At 41.0% G+C, this 25,364-nt stretch overlaps 1 protein-coding gene across 1 annotated transcript in view; it reads left to right on the forward strand.

Annotated features, from left to right (window-relative positions):
• Nucleotides 1-5,735: 5,735 nt before the first annotated feature.
• Nucleotides 5,736-25,364, forward strand: part of LOC137597008 (solute carrier organic anion transporter family member 1C1-like) — a 44,260-nt gene continuing 24,631 nt past the window's right edge. The window contains exons 1-3 of the mRNA XM_068317877.1: nucleotides 5,736-6,081; nucleotides 16,962-17,119; nucleotides 24,791-24,932. Coding sequence (XP_068173978.1) covers nucleotides 17,033-17,119; nucleotides 24,791-24,932 — 229 coding nt within the window. The 5' untranslated portion in view covers nucleotides 5,736-6,081; nucleotides 16,962-17,032. The remainder of the gene's footprint in view (nucleotides 6,082-16,961; nucleotides 17,120-24,790; nucleotides 24,933-25,364) is intronic.

Below are 25,364 nucleotides of genomic sequence, written 5' to 3' on the forward strand. Positions count from 1 at the left end.
GCGCCAAGAGTATAGCACTAAGAGTAGGGACGCTGAATGTTGGAACTATGACAGGAAAAGGTAGAGAGTTGGTTGACATGATGCAGAGGAGGAAGGTAGACATACTTTGTGTCCAGGAGACAAGGTGGAAAGGTAGCAAGGCTAGAAGTTTAGGAGCAGGGTTCAAGTTGTTCTATCATGGTGTAGATGGGAAGAGAAATGAAGTAGGAGTTATCTTGAAGGAGGAGTTTGTTAGGAATGTCCTGGAGGTAAAAAGAGTGTCAGATAGAGTGATGAGTCTGAAGCTAGAAACAGAAGGTGTAATGTTCAATGTTTTTAGGGGGTATGCTCCACAGGTAGGATGTGAGCTGGAGGAGAAAGAGAAATTCTGGCTGGACTTTGATGAAGTTATGCAGAGCATACCTAGAAGTGAGAGAGTTATCATTGGTGCAGACTTCAATGGACATGTTGGTGCGGGTAACAGGTGAAGAGGAGGTGATGGGCAGGTTTGGAATCCAGGAGAGGAACGCAGAAGGACAGATGGTAGTTGACTTTGCAAAAAGGATGGAAATGGCTGTCGTGAATACTTTCTTCCAGAAGAGGTAGGAACATAGAGTGACCTATAAGAGTGGTGGTAGGAGCACACAGGTAGACTACATCTTGTGTAGACGGTGTAACCTGAAGGAGATCAGTGACTGCAAAGTAGTGGTAGGCGAGAGTGTAGCCAAACAGCATAGGATGGCGGTGTGCAAGATGACTCTGGTGGTGAGGAAGATGAAGAGGGCAAAGGCAGATTGGGAGAGACCGATGTATACCGATTGGCAAGACAGACAGACAGAGATGGGAAGGACGTGCAGCAGGTTAGGGTGATTAAGGGTAGGGACGGAAGTCTATTGACAGGTGCCAGTAGGGTGATGGGAAGATGGAAAGAGTACTTTGAAGAGTTGATGAACGTGGAAAATGAGAGAGAACAAAGACTAAAAGAGGTGGCTGTTGTGGACCAGGATGTAGCAAAGATTAGTCAGGATGAAGTGAGGAGGGCATTGAAGAGGATGAAGAGTGGAAAGGCAGTCGGTCCTGATGATATACCCGTAGAGGTTTGGAAGTGTCTAGGAGAGGTGGCAGTAGAGTTTCTGACTGGGTTGTTCAACAGGATCTTAGATAGTGAGAAGATGCCTGAGGAATGGAGGAGAAATGTGCTGGCGCCCATTTTTAAGAACAAGGGAGATGTGCAGAGTTGTGTCAACAACAGAGGAATAAAGCTGATGAGCCATACAACGAAGTCATGGGAAAGAGTAGTGAAAGCTAGACTAAGGGTAGAAGTGAACATTTTTGAGCAGCAGTATGGTTTCATGCCAAAAAAGAGTACTACAGATGCAGTATTTGCTTTGAGGATGTTGATAGAGAAGTACAGAGAAGGCCAGAGGGAGCTGCATTGTGTTTTTGTAGATCTGGAGAAAGCTTATGACAGGGTGCCCAGAGAGGAACTGTGGTATTGTATGAGGAAGTCTGGAGTGGCAGAGAAGTATGTTAGAGCGGTGCAGGACATGTATGAAGACTGTAAGACAGTGGTGAGGTGTGCTGTAGGTGTGACAGAGGAGTTCAAGGTGGAGGTGGGACTGCATCAGGGATCAGCTCTGAGCCCCTTCTTGTTGCTATGGTGATGGACAGGCTGACAGACGAGGTTGGACAGGAATCTCCATGGACTATGATGTTTACAGATGACATTGTGATCTGCAGTGAGAGCAGAGAAGAGGTGGAGGGGAAGCTAGAGTGGTGGAGGTTTGTCCTGGAAAGGAGAGGAATGAAGGTTAGCGGCAGTAAGACAGAATACATGTGTGTGAATGAGAGGGACCCAAGCGGAAGAGTGAGGTTACAGGGAGAAGATATCAAGAAGGTGGAGGATTTTAAGTACTTAGGGTCAACAGTCCAGAACAATGGAGAGTGTGGAAAAGAGGTGAAGAAGCGTGTACAGGCAGGATGGAACAGGTGGAGGAAAGTGTCAGGTGTGATGTGTGATAGAAGAGTTTCAGCTAAAATGAAAGGAGAGGTGTAAAAAACTGTGTTGAGACCAGCGATGTTGTTTGGTCTAGAGACAGTGTCACTCAGGAAAAGACAGGAGACAGCTGGAGGTAGCAGAGATGAAGATGCTGAGGTTCTCTCTGGGAGTGACCAGGATGGATAGGATCAGGAATGAGTACATCAGAGGGACAGCACATGTTAGAGGATCTGGAGATAAAATCAAGAGGCCAGACAGAGATGGTCTGGACATGTCCAGAGGAGAGATAGTGAATATATTGGTAGAAGGATGCTGAGTTTTGAACTGCCAGGCAGGAGGCCTAGAGGAAGACCAAAGAGGAGGTTTATGGATGTAGTGAAAGAGGACATGAGGGTAGTTGGTGTGAGAGAATAGGATGCAAAGGACAGGTTTAGATGGAGGCAATTGATTTGCTGTGGCGACCCCTGAACGGAAAAGCCGAAAGGGAAAGAAGAAGAGGTGGTGGTATTTGGGAAATCAGTGATGATCTCATACACTGTATGTTTCATTGATCAATGACAGTGAACAGATTTGTCATGTTTACCTCATGGAAGTATATTTTGCCAAGTAATGTACAGTTACATTTATGCTATAGATGAGAGGAACGTGAAACATCTCACTGGGTTCCCTATACTGTATTTGAAACTGGTGTGGTGTGGGAGATTTTTATACTTGTTAACATTATTCAAACCTTTCAATGGCAATTTAAACAAAGGTATTTATTTTATTTTATTGTTATTTTAAAGATTCCTTCAACATTGTTTTTAAGTTTTTAGTTTGAATATTCACTATTACACACTAGAATCCTTTTCATTGAAGTTGCCTCTTCTTTGAAGTATTCCGTGTCTAATCAATTTAGCCTCAGCATTTGGAAGGTACCAGCGGGTTAACCCTCCCATCCGAGCACAAAAAAATAGATAGGTTCGCTTTGGATACTTTGATCCTTGAGGAATGGTTTAGGCTCAACTATATAATTTATGTTATCTATTACCATAAGTGCATAAGAAGTGCAATAGTTAAGTACTTTTTACTGTGTCCCCTATTTTTCCTACATGGTCTCTTCCTTCCACTGTCTGTCTGTATCCACAGCTTCAACAGCTTCATTCATTCCTCTCTTCATTTGACCTTTGCCCCTCTTACATCTAGCCTTGTGGCTGATCACGCGTGGAAATCAAAAGGGGGGCGTGTAATCCACATTCCTCTTACAGTCTTTAATACATCTCTTTAAATTCACGTCTATAATCTTCTGGCTAATTTTGGCTGTTATTTTGGGAAAGTGACAAACTACTACTTGTACTTTTGACAGGCTACTTCTGACAGTATTTTAACCAAATAAAATATTTCCAAGTTTTCTAACGGAATTACATTTTTCAACTTTTAAAATTTTACTTTTTTTTATACATAAGTGGAATTTTCTAATATAGCCAGTTTTGGTTAAACATTTCTTAAAGCAGACCAATAATCCTTACAAAGTGCCCAATGAAGAATGAATTAAGCAAGTGAACCATTTAGAATAAAATTAACTAAAGCCCTCTGACCTCACAGAATAGTTATTTCAAGCCACATGTAACCAATAGATTCTTACTCATCCAGGTCATGGTTAATTTAATTACACCTTGTAGGGTTAATGTGAAGTGACTGGACTTGTGTTTTAGTGCTTGGAGATGTTTGCTTTGGATGCTTTCATCCAAGAGTTTTCTTCATTTCCAGCTGACTGGTAGGGGGAGCAGATATGTTGAGAACTAAAGTGCCGAGTTACCTGACAAGCTGTCTTAGTGATCAGCGTTACCATCCTTAGAAGAGTTTGTATATTTTTACTCTGTCTCATACTGTAAAACAGTAGTCCAGTTGCTTCAGATTCAACATTTATGTGAGCTGTGTGAGCTGACACCTCCCACTGTCAGCTCACACTCCAAGGTGGCCGGGCGGGAGCGGGAATCGAACCGCCAATCCTGCAATCATTGGACGACCCACTTTACCAACTGTGCCACTCCCTCCCTGGGTTGTAGAGTCTATACAGGACCTGTTTGATATCCAGGGTGTAGCAGTTGGTAGGGTTAGGGAGGACCATTATATAGATGGAGAGAACAGAAAATATAACCACTTTAAATTTTGGGTCCAATAACACCCTGTTGTTGCTACTTTCAAAACAAATTTGGGGTAGACTATGTTCAACAATGTTGAATTATCACCAAATAATACAACAGTTCTTTTTTCTGACATTGGTAACAGTGTGAGTGTGTCAAAGGAATATATCTCATTTATCATGTGAATGTTAGATTATACTCCATGTTTTCCTTATTATTCATTCCCCAGATTGTTTAAATATACTTGAACTATTCAGGATTTTCACAATTTCATAATTTCCTTTTGGATTAATAAAGTATACTGTATATCTATCTATAACTATCTAAATAACAACATAATGAATCTGCTGCTTATGATGCTATTATTACTGGATGGAACAGATTTACACCACTAGCTTCACTTCCTGCTATTAAAAAGTTAAACAGCTTTACTGAATGTTATACTGTGTGTTAAGCCATCTACATTAAGTTAAATAATATTTCACTGATTATGGGATCAGACAAAGTTACTGAACAAATTACGACAGGACTCATGGATCTTTTGAAGAGAATGATGGTAGCAGACATTGTCTGAAATGCATCTGAGAGGAATAATGTACTGGTAAATGAATAAAAATCATGGAAGGCAGATACTGCATGGCAAGACAGGTGATGGAATATGGTGGAACTGGGCTATGTTTGATTTCCAAAGCACTACAAGCAAAAGTGGTACATTTTGTTTCAACATGCCCTAAACATTGATCTGCCTGTCTAATTAGGAGGAGTGAGCTGAGGTGTAAGGCAATCAAAACAGTAAAATTCACAGCTAAAGTACAGTTGAGCTGGATAAAATGATAAAAGATCAGTTTATAGGGTATCAGAAAATGGACAGATACCATGTCATATTTCTCACTTCCCACAAACCAATAAGGACATATGTTGAGCAAGAAGGCCTATCATTTGCTTTATTTAGAACAACTTGGGATTCTCGACCTCTTCTACTTATATAATTACCAAACATATAAGAATATCTAAATATAGTGACCACCACATTGCATGCCGCTCCAAGATCCACGGTATCATGTTAGATAAAGAATATGGATGGTTAAAACCCACAAAGGCAATTTTTGGATTGGGTTTATATAGGCTAGACATGATGCAAACATATCACAGGGAAGTCAAGACAAATTATCAATAGTCCTTAAGGATATTCACCACAATTACAAAAGCACTAAATTTACCAAATCACGCCACCTCTGATTATTCCCATGCATTTTAGTTTAATCTACAATCTAGATCATGGGCCTGTTCTAAATGAGCCTTAACTGGACATTTTATGAAGCGATGGCATGAGAATTATTTGTGTAATGGAAAATTGACAGAATAAATCAACAACAAACAATTTTCATTTAACTAAATTTATTCAATGCTGTTCATCACGACATGCAGAGTGACAGACCGTGATTCAGAGTCTGAGATAATATGTAGGAAGCGTCGAAATGCAACGATGGCTTTCAAACAAATATTTTGTGAATTAAAAACGTTACGTCGACCTGTTCACATTTACATCGTTAATGTAACGTGACTCTCCCGGGAACAGGAAAGTGAGAGAGGGTGGAGAACAGAGAGGCGAGCAGAGAGAAAGAGGGGAGGAAGGGAGAGGGCGCGCATCGGTGTCGGTCTCCTGACTTCAATTCTTCGGGTCAGTCCAAGCATGGACCGTCGCTTCTAACGCGTCGCAGCTTCCTGACGCGCAGAAGACACATTTCAAGACAAACCCCGTTTGATTTGAAACTATCTGAGTGAGCGTCACCGTGAAGTTATCTGGAAATGATCTCTGGAGGCACACGTCAATCTCAGAGCATTCATGATACGAGTCGACGCTTGTCCTCCAGTCCCTCCCATGTGAGAAGTTTCATCGGAGCTGGCTGAGGGTCTGCTCTTGTTCGAAAGGGGCTGCAGAACATCTGAGGCGTCACCGGATCACAGGACACTGAGGTAACGTTGCGCTTCTTTCTACATTACCGCACATCACGTTTCTCTGCAGACATAAGCTGCAGCCTAGAAATTACTGTTGTCAATTTCCACGCTTCATGAACCGTGAAGTTTTTAAAGGAGTGAACTGTTATCTGACTATTCGATGGAAGGAATTCTTAAAACTTCAGTAATAACAGGTTCGTGTGCCAGTGGAGTTATAAAATTCAAATTAGAAAATTAGAATCCTGACAATTTTTATTGACCACTGTCAACGTAGAAGCCTTAGAAAATAAATGGTGGTCATTAAAAATATTTAATAATGTCAATAAAACTGATTTTTTGTTTCCATCTCGTTTAACATGAGCCTCAGCATTTGCCAATTAAATTGAATACATCGGTTTTTAATTGTGTTCTTATAGATAACAGCCTACAGTAACAAATGTATTATTTAAAAAAATAAATGGTTCTTTGTCCTTTATCTATTGCACAAAATTCCCTCTTTTAGCAGCAGATATAAAATTATCTAATTCTGCTCTTCAGGCTTTCTGTTCATCATATTCATCAGAATCTCAATTATGGCAGCAGCAATTGTCTCCAGGCTGTGACATAGAATAGAATAAGTTGTATTTACCACTGTTATCTTATAACTGTCTCCTAGAAATTACTTTCATATTCAAATATTTTGCCAAAGTAAATGGATTTATGGAAGGACATGCTACCGATCAATTGTTTCCATAACTGTATGTTATTGTAACAAAAAAATGTTAATTAAAATGAAAGTGCTATTTTTGAAAAAAAAATACAGAAAATATCAGTACATAGGTGTAAATATTTGTTACCAATATAGTTAATTAATTTCTGAAATATTTAATGAAAAATGGTACTGTAATGTGAATTGGAGTTAATTGTTTTTTTTTTTAACAAAATCAGTGAACTTTATAAAGTATGTCTGCCATCCACCCCAATCATCTGCCTCTGTCTCTCAGTATAGTTTCATAAATGTGGTGAATGATTTAGGAAGAAATGGAAAACACTATCTTGGACATAATCCAGACAGCGAATATGCTTCTCATATAAAATTAATTTTATTAATTAAACAGTATTTAAATGATGTGTGTTCACTTGAATTCCCAATAATTTTCTTGTACAATGAAAGACCTCTGAATGGTAACACTTACAAATAACATTTCCTGTGGTTTAGATGGTAGAGTGGGTCGTCCAATCCCATTCATCCCATTGAAATCCTGCTCCATCTTTGGGAAAGTCACTTCCCCCACCTTGTCTCCAGTGTCTTGCACTTGTGTATGAGTGTGAATGCATGTTTGGTGGTGGACAGAGAGGCCCTTGGCACATGTTGGGTGCGACTGAGTAAAATGTAAAGCATTTTGACGCTTAGAAAAACACTATACGGATATACCATAGTTTTAAACCATGTTCTCAAAACATGGAAAAGTGAAAATCAAATTTACGTCATTTTACTCCACTTTAGTCCAATAGAATAGAAGAATAGAATAGCCTTTTTTGTCATTGTATGAAATACATTTGAATTAGGGTAGTGCTCATATGGTGCATTTAAAAAAAAAGTAATATAAAATTAAAAGGACAGAAATGCAGTATACACCAAATAGGTTCCGCAGGAACGACAAGAGTACTAGTTTTTTTTTCTTAATTTTACACATGGTAGATATTGCAAATCATATCACATTTATAGGGGTGGTATTGCACCCGAGAACATGACACAGACATTTAGACCTTGCTGAGGGAGGGGATAGTGATGATTGCACACTTCAGAAGTTCTAATTTGTTTTGTCTTTTACTGTTTATTGTACTGATAGCTTTGGGGAAGAAGCTATCCCCGAATCTGGTGGTCCGGGTTCTGTGTGACCTGTAGCGCCGGTCAGAGGGCAACAGGTCAAAGAGGTGGTGACCAGAATTGGAGGGGTGCTTGATGATGTTGCCAGCTCTGTAATGGTAGTGAGAGCTGGCGATGTCGTCCAGGTTGGGCAGAGAGCTGCCGGTGATCTTTACGTCTGTCTACCACAAATATCGGAAATATAAAATCACTGTTAAAAGCACACAATATGATGTTACTGTACCATAAGTAAGAATAAAAACATAATATATTACTATTCCGTAGCAGCTATCGTGGCCCGCAATGCGGATGAAGCAGCAGAAGATGAGACAGCAATGTATGTTTTTTCTGTACTTTATCACAAAAATAAAATAAAAGTTTCATGCCATTTTTGCTACGCCTGGGCTCCTGGAACGTGGTGACATTTGTAATCTATGACCATCCTGTGATCACAATTATCTGTGACAAAGCCTAAGTTTTAGCACAGTGATACTGTTACCACTGCCACAGAGGTTGTTTTCATCCACGCCTGGTTGTGAAATGATTGGGCGACACGTAGGCACAAGTGGGTAGCACTTTCGCCGCACAGCAAGGCGGTTGCTGTTTCGAGTCCCTCTCTGTGTGGAGTTTGCATGTTCTTCCCATATCTCGAGTTCTCTCCGGGTCTACGGCTTTCTCCCACGTCCATGTCTGTAAGGTAATGGGCTCCACGGTGCACTGGCATCACGCCCAGAGTCTAACTTCCCTCACGCCCCCAGTCTGCTGGGATAGGCTTCAGCAATCCCATGGCCCACATTAACGGAAGAAGCGGGTAATGAAGATGAATGAATGAATGAATTAATGTTTTTAATCCTAAAATAGATTCATATTAACCAAATATGATTTAAAATGCATTCATGAAAAAAAATAATAAAAAAAGTACATTGTAGAACTGGGAATACTTGTGTTCTGTTTAGCCTGGAGACTAGTTAATTTGTCATTTCTCAACTCACGTCACATCTTCTGTAACCAATTAGTGATGTGGGTCGAGGTACACCTGTATATATCCAATCTATTATCATTACTAATGTACATGCTTTAATTTTCTATGATGTACCGAACTAATGTGGCTTTTGTCATGGTTGTGAAAACAAAGTGAATACCTGAGGTGTGCTCTTATGATTGGCCAACTGTGTTTTTCCTGTCTAAGATCAGTTTACTGCATCTAGTCAAGGTTTACATGTGATTACACTCAATCAATGTGCGTTTGTTTTGTTTCACTGTATATATTTGTTACTGTGCATTAAAATAAATGAGAAAAAAGAATAACAGAACAAAACAAGGCAGTCAGGGACTGCAACATCCCACGATACCCCTGAATTCAAAATTTTACTGTGAGGTACTTTCAGGGTAGGTCAGGGTAAGTCGCGGGAAGTTGCAGTCTCTGAATGCAAAATTTTACCCTGACCTACTTTCACAGGTCAGGGTAGATCAAAGCAGTAGTTTTGACCTATGATATTACTCACATTGGCCTTCTCCCTGGTCTTTCTATTTATCCGGTTCCTGAGTTTGAAAAAAGTTTCAATTTGACCTTGACTTGCTTTTCTCAAAGTCAAGGTCATCTTCTAATTTTCATCCCCTTTGCCACCTGAGTAATGTGCTTTTTGTTTCATCTTTCTATCTGCAGCGGTTGCGAAGATATTTGCTTGACATACTAAAGGATGAACAAACGGACAATAACAATACATCACCGCTTTGAAGCGGAATGTAATAAAAAGTGCTCATTCTTCATACTGAACAAGACTGTAGTGACTGGCTTATTGTCTGCAGAACCATTCACATTTGTTAAATACATCTATGTCTGTTTTAATAAATATGATTGTTTATTATGTCACACGATGAGTGAAAATTAGTCTGTCGTAAACATTTTGGTGTTTAGATGCTTCAGAGTTTGGGAGATTCATGGGCATTTATCCTGAGCAGTAACAAAAACAGTATATTCCCCCTCTAGACTCTTTATTGTAAGTGATGAATTTGATAGATAGATAGATAGATAGATAGATAGATAGATAGATAGATAGATAGATAGATAGATAGATAGATAGATAGATAGATAGATAGATAGATAGATAGATAGATAGATAGATAGATAGATACTTTATTAATCCCGGAGGAAATTGCATATATCCACTGCTCAGGCATTACATAACAAATAATACTGGATAAACACCAGGATTGGTGATGCAAAACAGTATGAATGAACTACAATACATCCATCCACCCTCGTCTCATTTACAGTCGCCTTTTCTGGGTCACTGGTGTGCTGGAGCCAACCCAGCTGGCTACAGGCAAAAGACAGGGTATGCTCTGGAGGTGTCGCCTGTGTATTGCGAAGCCGCATGAAAGACAAACAAATACACACTCACACCAACAGGCAATTTATAACTGATCAATTTACCTAAGTTGCATAATTTTGGAGGTGGGGGCCAGAGAATCTGGGGAGAACTCACACAGACATGGGTATAACATATCTGGGCTTGCACTAGGAGCTAGTATGACTAAGCCACTGTGGCTCAGTGTAAAAGAATTGAGCTAGCCACAAAAAGCCACATTCTGTGTCCAAGACAGTGGCGCAGTGCGCGGACGACCGACGCTCGTTGCGGGGGGTGTGGGGGGAGCACCCCCCCCCCCCGGGGAGTCCGGGGGGCCTCACCCGGGAAATGTTTTAGAAAATGGGGTTGTTTTCCTGCATTCTGGTGCATTCTGAGGACAAAATCTTCTTCTCAGTTTACCTATTTCCACTCGCTAGCGGAAATAGCGAAAGCCGCTCACTAGCGGAAATAGCAAGCGCCGCTAGCATGCGACAAAGTTTTAAGTTTTAGTCTTTTTTCCGTAAAAATAAGAACGCCACTGTGGCTACACAGTCTAAAAACCTTGTAGCCAATCTGGAATTTACTTCACCTATGGCAAAGTGGCGAATGGCTAGTGCAAGCCCAGCATATAAACACCACACAGGAAGAACTCGAACACGGAACCTTCTCGCTGTGAGGTGACAGTGCTGCCCACTGTTAACTATTGCCATCAGAATAAAGACTATTGCCTTCAGACAGTTTCAATAGACATGAAAAAAGTGGGGCTTTGCCATCACTGTTTTCAAAGTATAGTTTAATGAAAAAGGCCAAACTGTGACAAAAATGTTTGAATTTATGGCAGAATGGTTCTCCTACAAAGGGCCCCTAAATCTTACCGAACTTTTGCAAAAGGTTCATCTATGAATGAATTATTGTGATACTGAATAGTCATTATGCTGTATCGTTGGACCACTTTAAAGCTAAGCATAAACAGTATTGCTATGAGAGAATGAGACCTTATGATCTAAGAGGTAATATTATTTCTTGATCTTTGGAAATGAGGGGGTGGCTTAAGGGGTGATTATTTAATGCTGTCTAAAACTTTGGAGAGTGTAAGGGGACCTTGGTGCATAATTCTTCAACATACAGGTTTTATTCGTCAAATATATACTTTATTTGTATCTGTTGTAACATCTTTATATCCATACTGACTGATATTATCCAAGGCCACTTAAATAATGTTTGCTGAAATGATTCAGTTCCATCAATGCTAGTGAGTATATTGTTACAATTGAAAAGTAAATGTGCTAAACACAGCACTGTGTTCATGGGAAAAAAATTGTACTGTATGTCTAATGAGTCAATTGTACAGCAGTGGGGGAAAGTTCTGAAAACTACTGCCCCCACCATATTGTCAGAGGTAAAGCTGCCATTGATATAATCCTTAGAAGTAGGTCGAACCTGGTTTCATTAGCCAGTTCATTTGTTTGTATTGTTCTTCAGGATAGAACAATAAATGAGAACTACAAACATGGTAAAATGTGAAATAAGCAATGTCAGTGTGAGGAGGATCAATTCATTTTCCTATAGTGAAGGGGGGACAGAAAGAGGTTAGTGACGACAAAATGAAGAAACTAGTGGAGAGAAAATGAAAAGGAGGAAAATCGTGTTGGGTTTTCTTTGCATTCTTCCACATACAGTATGTTCAATAAAATATGCTGGAATAAATGAATGTGTAGCTTGCCTAATGTTGGTTTTTTAGTTTTTGGACTTTAACCATGTCTTATGTTCAAACAGTCGACATTTGAGATGATTAGTTAATTCAGGAAAAACTTAGACTAGATTGAAAATGTTTATTTCACCACATCATATGTGACGTTTAGTTTGTTTAAAGGTCTTTGGTGTTTTAGGAACACTAAGACATCTAACATTAAAGATAGAACACACTGGTATAACAAATATTAAACTAGGAAAATGTTATTTTATCAAAAAGAAATTGATATTAAAAAGATTGTATGGAGAAACTTGCCAGCAAAACCAGAAGCAACACAGACATCCAGGCAGCTGACTGATACTAAATGTGGAAGAGAGAATGAAAAAGAAACCTAACACTATCTGTCTGTCTGTCTGTCTGTCTGTCTGTCTGTCTGTCCATCCGTCCGTCCGTCTATCCATCCATCCATCTAATGGCTTTATGTGAAAAAAAAAGGTTGGTAACTTTGTTTTGAAAGTTATTTTATTGGATGTATTCATTCTTTAATTTCTGTATTATTTTTAGGTCATATTGGATGTTGAAAAGATTAAATACTCAACCACAAGAATTCATTAATTATATCATATAAACCATCAAAATTTGGTAATAACGATTTGGACATTGTACACAATGCAATGGCAAATACACAAGCGCTCACACACACACACACACACACACACACACACACACACACACACACACACACACACACAAATACTATTGATAATGAGTAAAATTATTTGAGGCTGGAGAGAAAAAAAAAGATTTAAAGGTCCCATATTATGTATTTTTAACTTAATGTCATTCAGCTCCCAGATGTCCAAATAGACTGTATTCCAAATATTTTGACCTGAAGTGATCTGTGGTCCTAAATATCAGCTTTTCAAAATTGATCATCTGGGCTACTCACAAAACGCTTCGTTTCAGGCCTCCGGCTGTAGTATGCTAATGAGCTCCGCTGGTCAACGCCTCCTTCACCTGGGTCACGTCCCTCTGAAGGAGAGCGTTAGGCTAACGGGACACTGACTGGCATTACATGTGTTATCATTATGGCGTTCGGAGGCCCCACCGTGTGGCCGTACATTTATGACCCTGAGTCGGACCCAGAAGCGGAGGCTCCTGAAGAACAACCGACTGTGCGGCTGCAGCAGGACGTCTCTGAAGGGTTAGTATGTGTGAACGTTACTTAGTTGGTTCTGTGTTTTGCTACGTCCTCACAGGACCGGAGCATCATCTGGTAGCAACTTTTTTCTACTCCCGCCTCTTATCGCCCAGTAGTAATGTCATATCTGTCTTATGTATTTTGTATATATAAGGACGGGTTGACTGCTAAAATGTTCCTGTACTTCTATAAGTGACAGTAAAGTCTGATGGTGGTTCTGATAGTTATTACCATGTGGCTAATGCTAGCTTCTGCTCACAGCTAAGTTACTTTATTTTTATATGACATTGATTTAACCCATTTCTAAGCTGCTAAATATTTGAGACAGTCCTCTGTGACAAGACACATGGAGCTAACACTTGCCAGCACCATACCAGGTTAATGGTGAAATGATGTAGCCATTTTGCAGTGATGCCTTTATCTACTCTATTTTGAGATGCTTCATCTTCTGGTGTTCCTGTGGACACTGAACGGATGCCAACAGAAGCAGAAAACATCTGCTGTTTGGAGATACCGCAAGTAGCAAGCTTACAGCTAAACCACAAAGTTATGTCTCTATTTGGCTACTTTTACAATTATAAATTCAAATGACCTTTACCATGTTTTTCACTGTAGGTTAGGAGCCGTCTGCAGGAGGTTGATGATTGTCCGTGCATTACTCAACATCCTGGTTTCTAGTCTGTGTGCCTAAACGTGTACACCCTACAAATGGCGGTCACGTACTCAGGGCTCAGTATGGTCCTTCACGTCTGAGACGAATATATCGGTATCGTTCTTTGAAAAATGTCACCGAATAAAAACTACAGTTATGTCTTATTTTGCTTCATCAGGCATACCTTCATTAATGCAGTAACACATGACAAATATAGGTACAACAAAGTCTAATATATTGTATTTACGACACCTTGATTTTTGTCTTATTATTTTTGTCTCATTTTTTGGTATTCACAATCAATTTCTGTTGACATATACAATAATTTATTTACATAAAGCAATACATCCAATAACAATAATGAGAACAAAGGGCCATCCTATCAGGAAATCAACAACAGTTGTAATAGTCAGGATTGAAAACCTTGTGAAATAAATAATTTTGTGTCCTTTTTCTGTAGACGGTGTAGACATTTGGCCTATCGCACCTTTGTTGGCTGGTGCTGGGGCTTCTTAGGACGCAGAATCCCGGGTCGTCATTCCAGCCTGTGTGGTCCTTCGCATACGCCGAGAGTTTCTTGAAGACAAAGGCCTCTACCCTGGATTTAGAATGAGTCTCGTTTGAACCTGGTCATGTAGCTGGCAATGACCTCCTCCTTGTCCAGATGCTCATACTGGGCAGACAGATTCTTGGGGACAGGAATGGCCAAACATCTCATTTGTGTATCGCATGGGGTCACCAAGACTTTGTCAAATATGAGGTCCAACATGTCAGCTACAAAACCTGTTCAATAAAACACAAAGATATACTGTATCTTTGCTGTTATTGATATTTTTTGATTCATTTCTTTGTTTAGAAAAATTGTGTTCAAAATACATCCTGGTACTTGCTACTAATTTATTTATTTGTATAGTTACTTTTTCTGTGTTTTGATGTGAGCAATTACCAACAGAATTTCAAAACATGTTTGTTTGAAATATTAAAATATTGCAACACTAACAGAATGTTGGCTCTTTCTTGTGAGGTTTGACTCTGCATTGTCCCTTCAAAAGTGTTTGGAAAGTGGATCTTGTAGAGGGGTACACCAAATGTAACGAAATAAGGAGCCAAAACAATATCATATGATATACATGAATCTGTCTCAAAAATTTTAGACTGAACTCTTCACTTACTGTCTTGCTGGAATATTCTAATACACTACATTATTATTTTTTACTGAACTACTATCAACACATGTGCACTCAGTAACACCTATAGACAACAATATTTAGAAAATTAGTCTATTTAACCAATTGTTTTAAAACATATTGTATGGAATATGACTTGTACATACCTTTACTTCTGTAGTGGGAATGAAGAGTCCTGAAGGACAGCTGTGTACCAACAGTATGGGTGTCCACTGGGTCAGTTTGGCACGCCACGTCCTTTGAAGCTGTAGGCTGAATGGATGCACAAGGAAGAGGGACACTAATTTCAGGACACAGGTGTTCTGATTTTGGATAAGGAGGACAGACCTATGTGCGTTGTCGCTATGACGACCAACAAACAATCAACTCTAACACACAATACGAAACAAAGCACAACTCCCTTACTTAGCCTAGCATAAGTTGACTTGATTTATGCTGACAGATAATAGGAAAAAAAAAAAAGAGACAAACTTACTTGCGTTTTAGCTTTATATTGTAGGCCAGCACGCACACACGTGTTGGAGCGTGCATGCAAATGCGAAACAAAGCAGTACTACCTAATTAGCCAAATAGCACTTGATCACTCATGCTAACAGACAACTGCAAAAAAGATAAATGTGGTGAGACTTACCTGTAACCAGGGTGCAGTTCCTTGGTCCCGTATGGTTGGGAGTGATCCTTGAATGAGGATCAGTTTCGAGGCAAAGCCACTTCTGTACTGACCCTCATTGCTAAAACAGGCTGGACTGAAGTGGTTCCATAAACAAACAAACGTGCAGGTGATGTAGCCGGCATATATCCGTTAAAAATGAAATGTAACCACGGTCTCTTCTGTTCTTCTTTGAATGGGATGAAAAATAAACACTGGTGTTGATTTGTACAATCAACAAGTGAGCAACTTTCATGTGTCCCTCTCACGGACGCCATTTCAACAGACTGCTGCCTCACGTCCGACGCAAAGAACTCCGTCTTGGGGATGGCCACGCCATTGAGCATGTCAACCATTCCATATCGTCCAATATTCTGTCCAATAGCACAGAGTGTCTAGTCTGACGTCAAGAATGGCCTTTCTAGCACAATATGATCGATTTGACTCGTTCAGAGCCATTACTTCCTAAAACTCCAAATATCTATTGATGTAGGGAGCGTTTGTTTACCACATTCTAGGGATTGGTCGGGTTAGGGAGGACCACTATATGTATATGTAGAAAAAGTGTGATTTTCATAATAGGGACCCTTTAATGAAAACTCATTTTTAGAACCTAAATGTTAACATGCACTTACTTTATTTTGTAGGAGGGTAGTCAAAGTACGTTTTGTCAATGCCGCACTGACAGTAGTTAGTTTTAGCTTCTGTCTAATAATCCTGCTTCGTTAACATGGGGTAACAACTTCCATTTGCATGTGACATACTGACCATGTACAGCACCTCTTGGAAAAAAGTAACATTTCCTTTAATCAGTAACCAGAGTTTGTGGTGGGTTGTTAATTGTTTGTCTATTACTGGAAATGCAATATAATTGTGTAGCTGTCGCACAATACTTAAGAAGGAATAGCTCTCCAGTTTTGAACTTGTGATCAATTAATTAATTAATTATCTTGTTAAAATAGCTTGAATTAAAAACACTTTGTTCTAAAGAATTGCATGAGTCCTTTGTGTTACTATCAATCAATCAATCAATCAAACTATCTATCTATCAATCAATCAATCAATCAATCAATCAGTCAACTGTTATTTGTAGCGCACTTAATCAGATCAGCAGACATTTCAAAGCGCTTTTACAGACAGAGAGACTCAACAGAACCCTCCAGAGCAATCATAAGCCACAGCGTGCTGATCTTTGTGATTATGAATAAGCCTTAAAACACAAACACAGGCTTGACGTCTTTTTGTATCTGCCACAAACAGTCTGCTTATGTGCTGTTTTGGAGAATTGGATAAATGCTTGAATTATCCACTTGCAGGGTTGTATGTATCGGTGCCAAGAAATTGCATTACGTGGGAGACTTCTGCTAAGGAGACGCATTTGTGGAAGATGGCAGTTGAAGGACGCTCACAACGGAATGGACAAAGCGATGCTACAGCCAGAGTTCTATGCTCCTCTTCCTGCAACAGCCTGAAGGTACAGAAGCTGACATACAGAAATACAGTACCTACCTACTTCTCTTGCTGTAGTGCGTGTGTGTGTGTGTGTGTGTGTGTGTGTGTGTGTGTGTGTGTGTGTGTGTGTGTGTGTGTGTGTGTGTGTGCGTGCGTGCGTGGGTGCATGTGTGTGTGTGTGTTTTGTTCTATTGTTTCAGTGGTTACTGTTTGCTCAAATATGTTATGAGTATAGTATCAGGTAAGATCAGGTAACCGGACGATCACAGTACATGTGAAGGATGAAACATGCAACTGTTTTTGTTCCTTGAACTGTATGCATCAAAATAAGTCAGAAGAAAAAGTTCAGTATCCTGGGATGCCAGGAGTGAAACATCCCCGTTATGTCAAAGTTCAACATTAGTTAGTAGTACGAGCCAACTAGCCAGGGCACTTGGTATTAATGAAATTGTGAATGGTTTTGAAGGGAAGCCACAGAGAAGATGCTCTGAATTCAGGTAAGATGGCACACTGCTTAATATTTGTATTCATGCAAGTGGTTATTTGTTTGTTACTGTATTGCTAAACTATCATTTGTCACACTCATGCTGATTTTTTCTTTACAAACATGGTCTGCCATGCATTTAGTGTCATTGTGCAACATCATGCTGCTAAAAGTGCACATTGATGCTTTGACAGGAATATCTTATTTTTCTGGTCAATAATACTTAACGTATAATAGAACTGTTCATTTGTATGCTAAACCATCACTTAGTTTTTGTGCTAATGTTCCACCAATGGTGAACATCTGACATACAACATAAATTTAGATAACGTATAGTAATATTCTAGTGTACTCCAGGGATGAGTTGATGTCTCTGGGGGTCAAAGGAGACCCAGCAACACGCGATCTCATCCCCGCCGAGCTCTGACGGAGATATCGCGGATGCCGAGCGGGTCGCGTTGAAAGGGCTAGACTAACGGCTAGAGCCACTAACCGGAGGCGAGTCGAGCCCTCCGTCCCCTCCGTCATCATGGGGAACGTGAACTCGCTACAGAACAAGTTCGACGAACTGACGGCGCTGTGCAGGAGTGAACAGCGCTACCGGGAGACCAGCTTGTTTGTGTTCTCTGAGATTTGGCTAACTGGCGACGTGCCAGACGCTAACGTCGGACTAACCGGCTTCTCCTCCGTATGAGCGGACCGGGACACGAATACCACCAGTAAGAAGAAAGGAGGTGGATTAATTAGCTATACCAACGATAGATGGTGCCATCCGGGACATGTGATGGTGAAATCAACACTGTGCAACCGCGATCTGGAGCTAACAGCTGTTAGCATCAGACCCTACTACCTGAATTTTCACACGTTATTGTCCTCACTGTCTACGTCCCTCCACGTGCGGACCCTGAGACTGCACAAGAAACCATCTGTGGGACCACCTCCGGTCTTCGGACCTGGCACCCGGAGTTGCTCGTCATTATTATCCGTGACTTTAACCACGTCACTTTGGACTCATCTCTCCCCACAATGGTCCAGTGTGTAGACTGTCCCACATGGAAGAACAGAACCATCGATCTGTTCTACACTAATGCTAAGGAGGCACACACCGCCACCCCCCAGTAGGAAGCTGGAGAAGCAGCTGGGGTGCAACCAGGTGCGGGAGGTCTGGAATGGGATGAGAACCATCATCGGACACGGGAAAGGGCGCAGCACTGTGGAGGGGAATAGTGAACGAGTGAATGAACTAAACAGCTTTTTCAATCGGTTCAGCTCCCCCACCACTCCCAGCTCCTCGTCCCAGGCCTTTCCTGGGCCTGCAAGACCGCTCCACTGATGCTCCCTCCTCCTGTGCTTCCCCTCCTTCCACCCCTGCCACTTCTCCCAAGCCCACTCCAAGAACTGCGAAGCTCAACGGCCCTACCTTAACCACTGGACTTCCAACTTTGCTACGACCTCCTGCTCCCACCACGACCGAGACCGTTATCACTGCAGACCTGGTGACAGCAACGCTGAGGAGGCTCTGTCCCTATAAGGCGGCTGGTCTCCCCAAGACTCCTCTGAGCCTGTGCTTCGGAACTGGGGGACCCCCTGCAGTGATTGTTCAACCTCAGTCTGTGGCTGGGGAGGGTCCCAACACTGTTGAAGATCTCCTGCATCGTCCCTGTACCCTAGAAAGGACGCCCAACTTAGCTCAACGACCACCGACCGGTCGCTCTTACCTCCCACGTAATGAAGCCCTTAGAGCGACTGGTCCTGGAGCTCATGCGTCCACAGGTGCAGGGTGCAATGGGCCCTCTCCAGTTTGCCTATCAGGCCAAGGTTGGGGTTGACGACGCTGTCTTGTACCTCCTCCATCGCGTGCTCTCCTACTTGGACGCCGGGGGCTGTGCCGTCAGGGTGCTCTTCTTTGAATTTTCGAGCGCCTTCAACACCATCCAGCCGAGGCTCCTGCAGGATAAACTGACCTCTATGGCTGTGGACCCCTACCTTGTGAGCTTGATCATGGACGACCTAACGGACAGACCCCAGTACGTCCGTATGGGGGACTGTTTGTCTTCTATGGTGACCAACAGCATCGGGGCACCACAGGGGACCGTTCTCTCCCCCATTCTCTTCACCCTCTACACATTGGACTTCAAGCACAACTCGGATACATGCCACATACAGAAGTACTCCGATGACACTGCGATTGTGGCATGTATCCGGGAGGGTGATGAGGGGTCGTACAGGGCATTGGAGGCTGACTTCGTGGAGTGGTGTCAACAGAACCAACTCCAGCTCAACGTCTCCAGAAGGAGATGGTGCTGGATTTCTGGTGGGCTCCCCTTTCTCCACAGCCAGTGATCATCGAGGGCAGTGAGGTCGAGGTGGTAGAAAACTATAAGTACCTGGGACTGCAGCTAGACAGCAGACTGGACTGGTCACTCAACTCGGACTGTGTGTACAAGAAGGGGCAGAGCAGGATGTACTTCCTGAGGAGGCTGGCCTCCTTCAACATCTGTCCTATGCTCCTTCTCATGTTCTGTCAGTCCGTAGTTTCCAGTGTGCTGTCATACGCCATTGTGTGTTGGGGTGGCGGGGCCAGGAAAAGAGATATGGGTTGTCTGAACAGACTCATCCACAGAGCGGGCTCAGTGGTTGGTCTGAGCCTGGACTCTGTGGATTCGCTTCTGGAGATGGGGTACAATGACTCTGTCAGGTGGAGCGAGGGGGAGGTGGCGAGGTCAGCACGTGGTTGAACAGATTTAATTTAATTTTATACTGTTTATATTTTAATTTAATTTTATGCTGTTTATATTTGAATTTTAATTCTGTTTATATTTTAGTTATAGTGTAGTATATAAGTCCTGTTAATGCTGCATGTGTCTTTTAGTGAAGTCTATGTCTTGTGGTATGTCCTGTGATGTCAGTGTTTCTTTTTCTCCTGGTGTTTTTCCAGTATTTATTCGTTATGTAATGCCTGAGCAGTGGATATGTATAATTTCCTCCGGGATTATTAAAGTATCTATCTATCTATATATCTATAAACTATAGCAGACTGCAAGACTGGTATATTGTGATAGTAAATGTCCGGTTTCTGATCAATTCTGGCTAATTGCAGCATTTAGGAGGTTGCAGAGAGCTGGTACAGTCTTTCACAAAATCTAATGGTCTGTGAAAGAAATAATAAAATAATAATATAATAATAGAAACTTCTATTTGAGTTAATTTTGTTAATTGAATGTTATTTTATAGTCGCAGTTCTGTTTTTGGATCTCTTAGTCACTTCAGATGACTAAAACAGCAGATTGAATTCGCTGTGTTGTCATGTTCTCATCCTGGAGGAACACTTTGGACTTTGGACAATCAGTTCAACTCTGGTGTCTGATATTCTCAAACAGTTGCTGAGCATGTAGTCACTGACAGCAGCCATCAACTGAAGCAGTTCATGAAGTGAAGTTAGGATCCTGGGCTTTGACAATGATAGCATTGTTGTTTCTTGGCCACATTCAAACAGTGCAAAGCCAGAAGTTGATTTAAAGTTAATATCTTTAAAAACACAATTTTAATTACTTAAATCATTCCCTTTTACGCTAATCATTGTCTTTTTCAGTTAATACATTCTCATGTTGCGACCTTTTTTGATATTGTGACCATGTCATCATGGTTATCAGCACGTGGTTCAGTGGGAAAATGAGGAAAATAAGGCAGAAACATGATGTGGATCTCATGCTATAAATAGACCGCTTCAGGCTTTTCTTCTTTTCTTTTTCTTCCTCCAGACGTAGAGCAAGCACTTTCTAAGTCTACTTGGATAAACACGTGATTTTCGACAAAAAAACATGAAAATTAGATAAAGCTTTTGAACAATATCAAATGTTCTTGTTGCTTTTCCTCACATCAAGGTGATATGAGACAATGGTGTTTAAGCAGCTTATTATAATACAACCTGCTTGGGTGGGACCGATGTTTATTGCTTCTCAGAGTTGTTTGGTTCCCTATCTTAATGGGTGGGACACGCTAAAGCCTATTTTAAGTCTAGTCCCATGTTCATTGCTACTCCCTGCTCTTTGTCCGGGTTTTGTTTTTATTTTTTTCACTTTCCCCGTCAATTGTTTTTTGAGACACGATGTCCCTGTCTAATCATGTTAGGTGTGTGTGTGTGTGGGGGGGGCAGTGTGTTAAAGAAAGTTTTGTAAGAATAGCTTTTTTTCTTTAAATGTGTGTGGTCAGCATTAATGAGGCCCCTGCTTACTCAGCACTAACTACAAAGTAATGAATGGAAAATGTCGTAATGTGTACCTTTATTAGAAATGCTAAAAGTCACATATAATACATTAAAAAGTAATGTTTATATAAGAATTACATGTTTTTGGCTACTTTCTTAGACTGTGGTGAAAGAGGCTACAACCACTAGTTAGCCTAGCTAGCAGAAAGGCTGGATGTAACTGACTGCCCCAAACAAAAGGTACTAAACCAGTAGCATGTGTAAAGTAATAAGAAAAAAAATCACACATATGATTTCTTTAATACCAACACTACAACACAAAATTGTTTTTGATGTTCTGTTCATAAGCCCAAATTCACACTTTTATGATACATGGCTTGTTGATTGAAATGTTGTAGATGTGTGAGGTTGATTTTAATCCTCTACCAAGAAGGTTATGTTTTTGACAGTATTGGTGTGTTCACTATGTGAAGGGGTATTTGAAGCGTTTTAATTAGACATTTTTTGAAAGGTGTTTATCTGCCAACCAGTGATCCATTACAATCTTTTAGAGATCATTATCATCATTTAGAAACAACTTATTTTATTTTCAAGCAATCTTGCCATTGTGAAAGAGGGTCAGTTACGTGATTTTAGTTTCAAAATACTTAGAGTACAGTAATCCCTCGCTTTTTCACTCTTCAAGATGCCCGGCTTCACTACATTGCGGATTTTAAGCAGGTAGCCAATAGTATGTGATATCATATGCGCATGCTATTGGCTGACAGCATCCGTGTGCGCACGCTGCGTACTGAGACTCACGGAACGCAGCACACTGTGTAGAAACACTTTTATTTCATGCAAAAGTGTTTTAAACAATGTATAAGCGTGTGGGGGCGGCACGGTGGTGCAGTGGTTAGCGCTGCCGCCTCACAACACGGTGGACCCGGGTTCGAGTCCCGCTCTGTGCGGAGTTCGCATGCTCTCCCCGTGTCTGCGTGGGTTCTCTCCGGGTTCTCCGGCTTCCTCCCACCTCCAAAAAGCATGCGCTTCAGGTTGATTGGCCGGTCCCAAATTGACCATAGGAGTGAGTGTGTGTGTGAGTGGTTGTTTGTTTCTATGTGGCTCCGCGGTACACTGGCGTCGTGCCCGGAGTGTCCCCCGCCTCACGCCCTGAGAGTGCCAGGATAGGCACTGGCTACCCCGCGACCTGCGTTAGCGGATTAAGCGGGTTGGAAGATGAATGAATGAATGAATAAGCGTGTGGGTAAAGGTAATACAGATATAAGGTGGATTAGTATCAGTATGGGGAGGATTTACAAACGTTTAGTTTACCTTAACAAATAAAATAGTTTGTCGCTATATCACAGAATTTCATTTTTTTGCAGGTGGTCCTGGAACACATTAAAGAGGTATTACTGTACTTCAACAAAAATTACATTTAAAATTACTATAAGGGCAGTGTGGGGCTCCCTGTTGAAGCTGCTGCCCCTGCGACCCAACTACGGATAAGCGGTGGAAGATGGATGGATGGATGGATGGATGGATTACTATAATACAGGGCAGCATGGAGTGGGTAGCACTGTCGCCGCACAGCAAGACGGTTCCGGGTTTGCGTCCCGCTTTGTGCGGGTTTGCGGACTTTGTGTGGAATAAGCTGGTCATTTAATATATTCAGTTAGTCTGCAGCTACCCCAGATCATACATTCCACTTCCCCTACTGCTTGTACAGCAAGCACTAGGCATGATGGGAACATCAGTTCTTTCCCTGTTCTTACTGAAGCACCCACCACTCTGGAACAGGGTCAATCTGGACTCATCAGACCACATGACCTTATTCCAATGCTATCGAGTCCAATCTTTACGTCTCTAGAAAATTTAAGACCCTTTTTACTGATTAGTCTCACTGATTATTGGGTTTCTTAAGGTTACAACCGTCCAGTCTCAATCTTTTGAGTTCCCTTCACATTGTGGGTGTGAAAATTATCTTAATAAAACTATTAAACGTAGTCCAGAGTTTCAATTCTTGATTTGTTTGATTTGAGTTCACCAAGATTTCACGTGGTCGCCGATCACAATCAAACATAACGTTTTTTGAAACATATTTATTCATTGAAGATGATGGGTCTTTACTATCCTCCCAGTTTTTAATGCCGTGTTATTATTAACAGTTCTTAACCCAATTTTAGTAGTTTCTTCAATCTCCGTGGGTGTTTTCCCTGCTTGTGGGTAGCACTGCTTGCTGTGCGGCGACAGTGCTACTCACTGCGCCACCGTGCCGCTCCATGTTATATTATATTATATTATATTATATTATATTATATTATATTATATTATATTATTATTCGTTCATTTTCATTAACCGCTTCCCCGCAGTTGTGGGTAGATTTCGAGAAGTCATGTCATGAGAACGAAACTATCTCAGAATTATTAAATATAAGTTAGGGTTAGAGTAAACTGAAAGAGGTTTGCATTTTCTGAGTTTTGCATTGGTAATAGTATCACAAAAACACTTTGAAGATGAGATGTTTTATATTCAGTGAAAAAGAAGAAAAGAAGTTTCAAGCCCAGACTGTCGGTTTCTAACTGATTTAATGCTAATTAGATAACTGTATTATTTGGGGTAATTTTAACAAAGCGCTCAATTTGAAAAATGGTCCTTGAGAAACTCTCTGATAAGGCTTCCTGCCAGACTTTGAACTTCCATACCAGGTTTTTGACTTATTATGAGGATGTTACATCCAAACCTAAAATAATCTCTCTGACATCCTGCCACTCCTGTGTTCCTATTACTTATGAATCAGTGAACAGTCGACCAGTGAAGGCAGTTTAAAAGAATTGATGCATTATACAGGCACTTCTTCCTTAAAGTATTGTCAGTTGACAATACATAAGCATTAACATCATAAAATTATTAGTGACAATTAGATGAAAAATTGTGTTTGTGTGCACATATTTTCATGCTTCCATGCATATTCATGTAAAATTTCGTCTTGTTTTTTTTTCATCTTATTCTTTTCCAGATGTTTGTGGTAGCTTTGTCCTTCGCGTATTTTGCAAAGGCTCTGTCAGGGAGTTACATGAAGAGCACAATAACTCAGCTGGAGAGACGCTTTGACATCCCGAGTTATCTAATTGGTGTCATTGATGGGAGCTTTGAGATTGGTGAGTAGATCTTCCAGTCACTGCTGTTATTTTGTTGCTCTGTTTGCAGCCTGTGTGTCACGGGCTCTCCTTCTTCCTTCTGTAACCGAGATTCAAATATGAATAGTTAACAGAGCCATTCACTCTGCAGATAAAGGATTCATCAGGCCTTCCAAGAAGAGGCCACAAGGATGTACTTGTGTGTGCCTGACTGTGTGTGTGTGTGCGTGTGTGTGTGTGTGTTTGTGTGTGTGTGTGTGTGTGTGTTTGTGTGTGTGTGTGTGTGTGTGTGTGTGTGTGTGTGTGTGTGTGTGTGCGTGCGTGCGTGCGTGTGTGTGTCTGTGTGTGTGCGTGTCTCTGAGTCATTGTGTCGAGCAGGGACAAAACAGGCATAGCATAACAAGCTGCTTAATGCAAAGGAGAACTGGACATTTTCTCTAAATTGTTAATTTA

The sequence above is a fragment of the Antennarius striatus genome, chromosome 6 (genome assembly GCF_040054535.1).
Source record: "Antennarius striatus isolate MH-2024 chromosome 6, ASM4005453v1, whole genome shotgun sequence".
In the NCBI taxonomy this organism is placed as follows: domain Eukaryota; kingdom Metazoa; phylum Chordata; class Actinopteri; order Lophiiformes; family Antennariidae; genus Antennarius; species Antennarius striatus.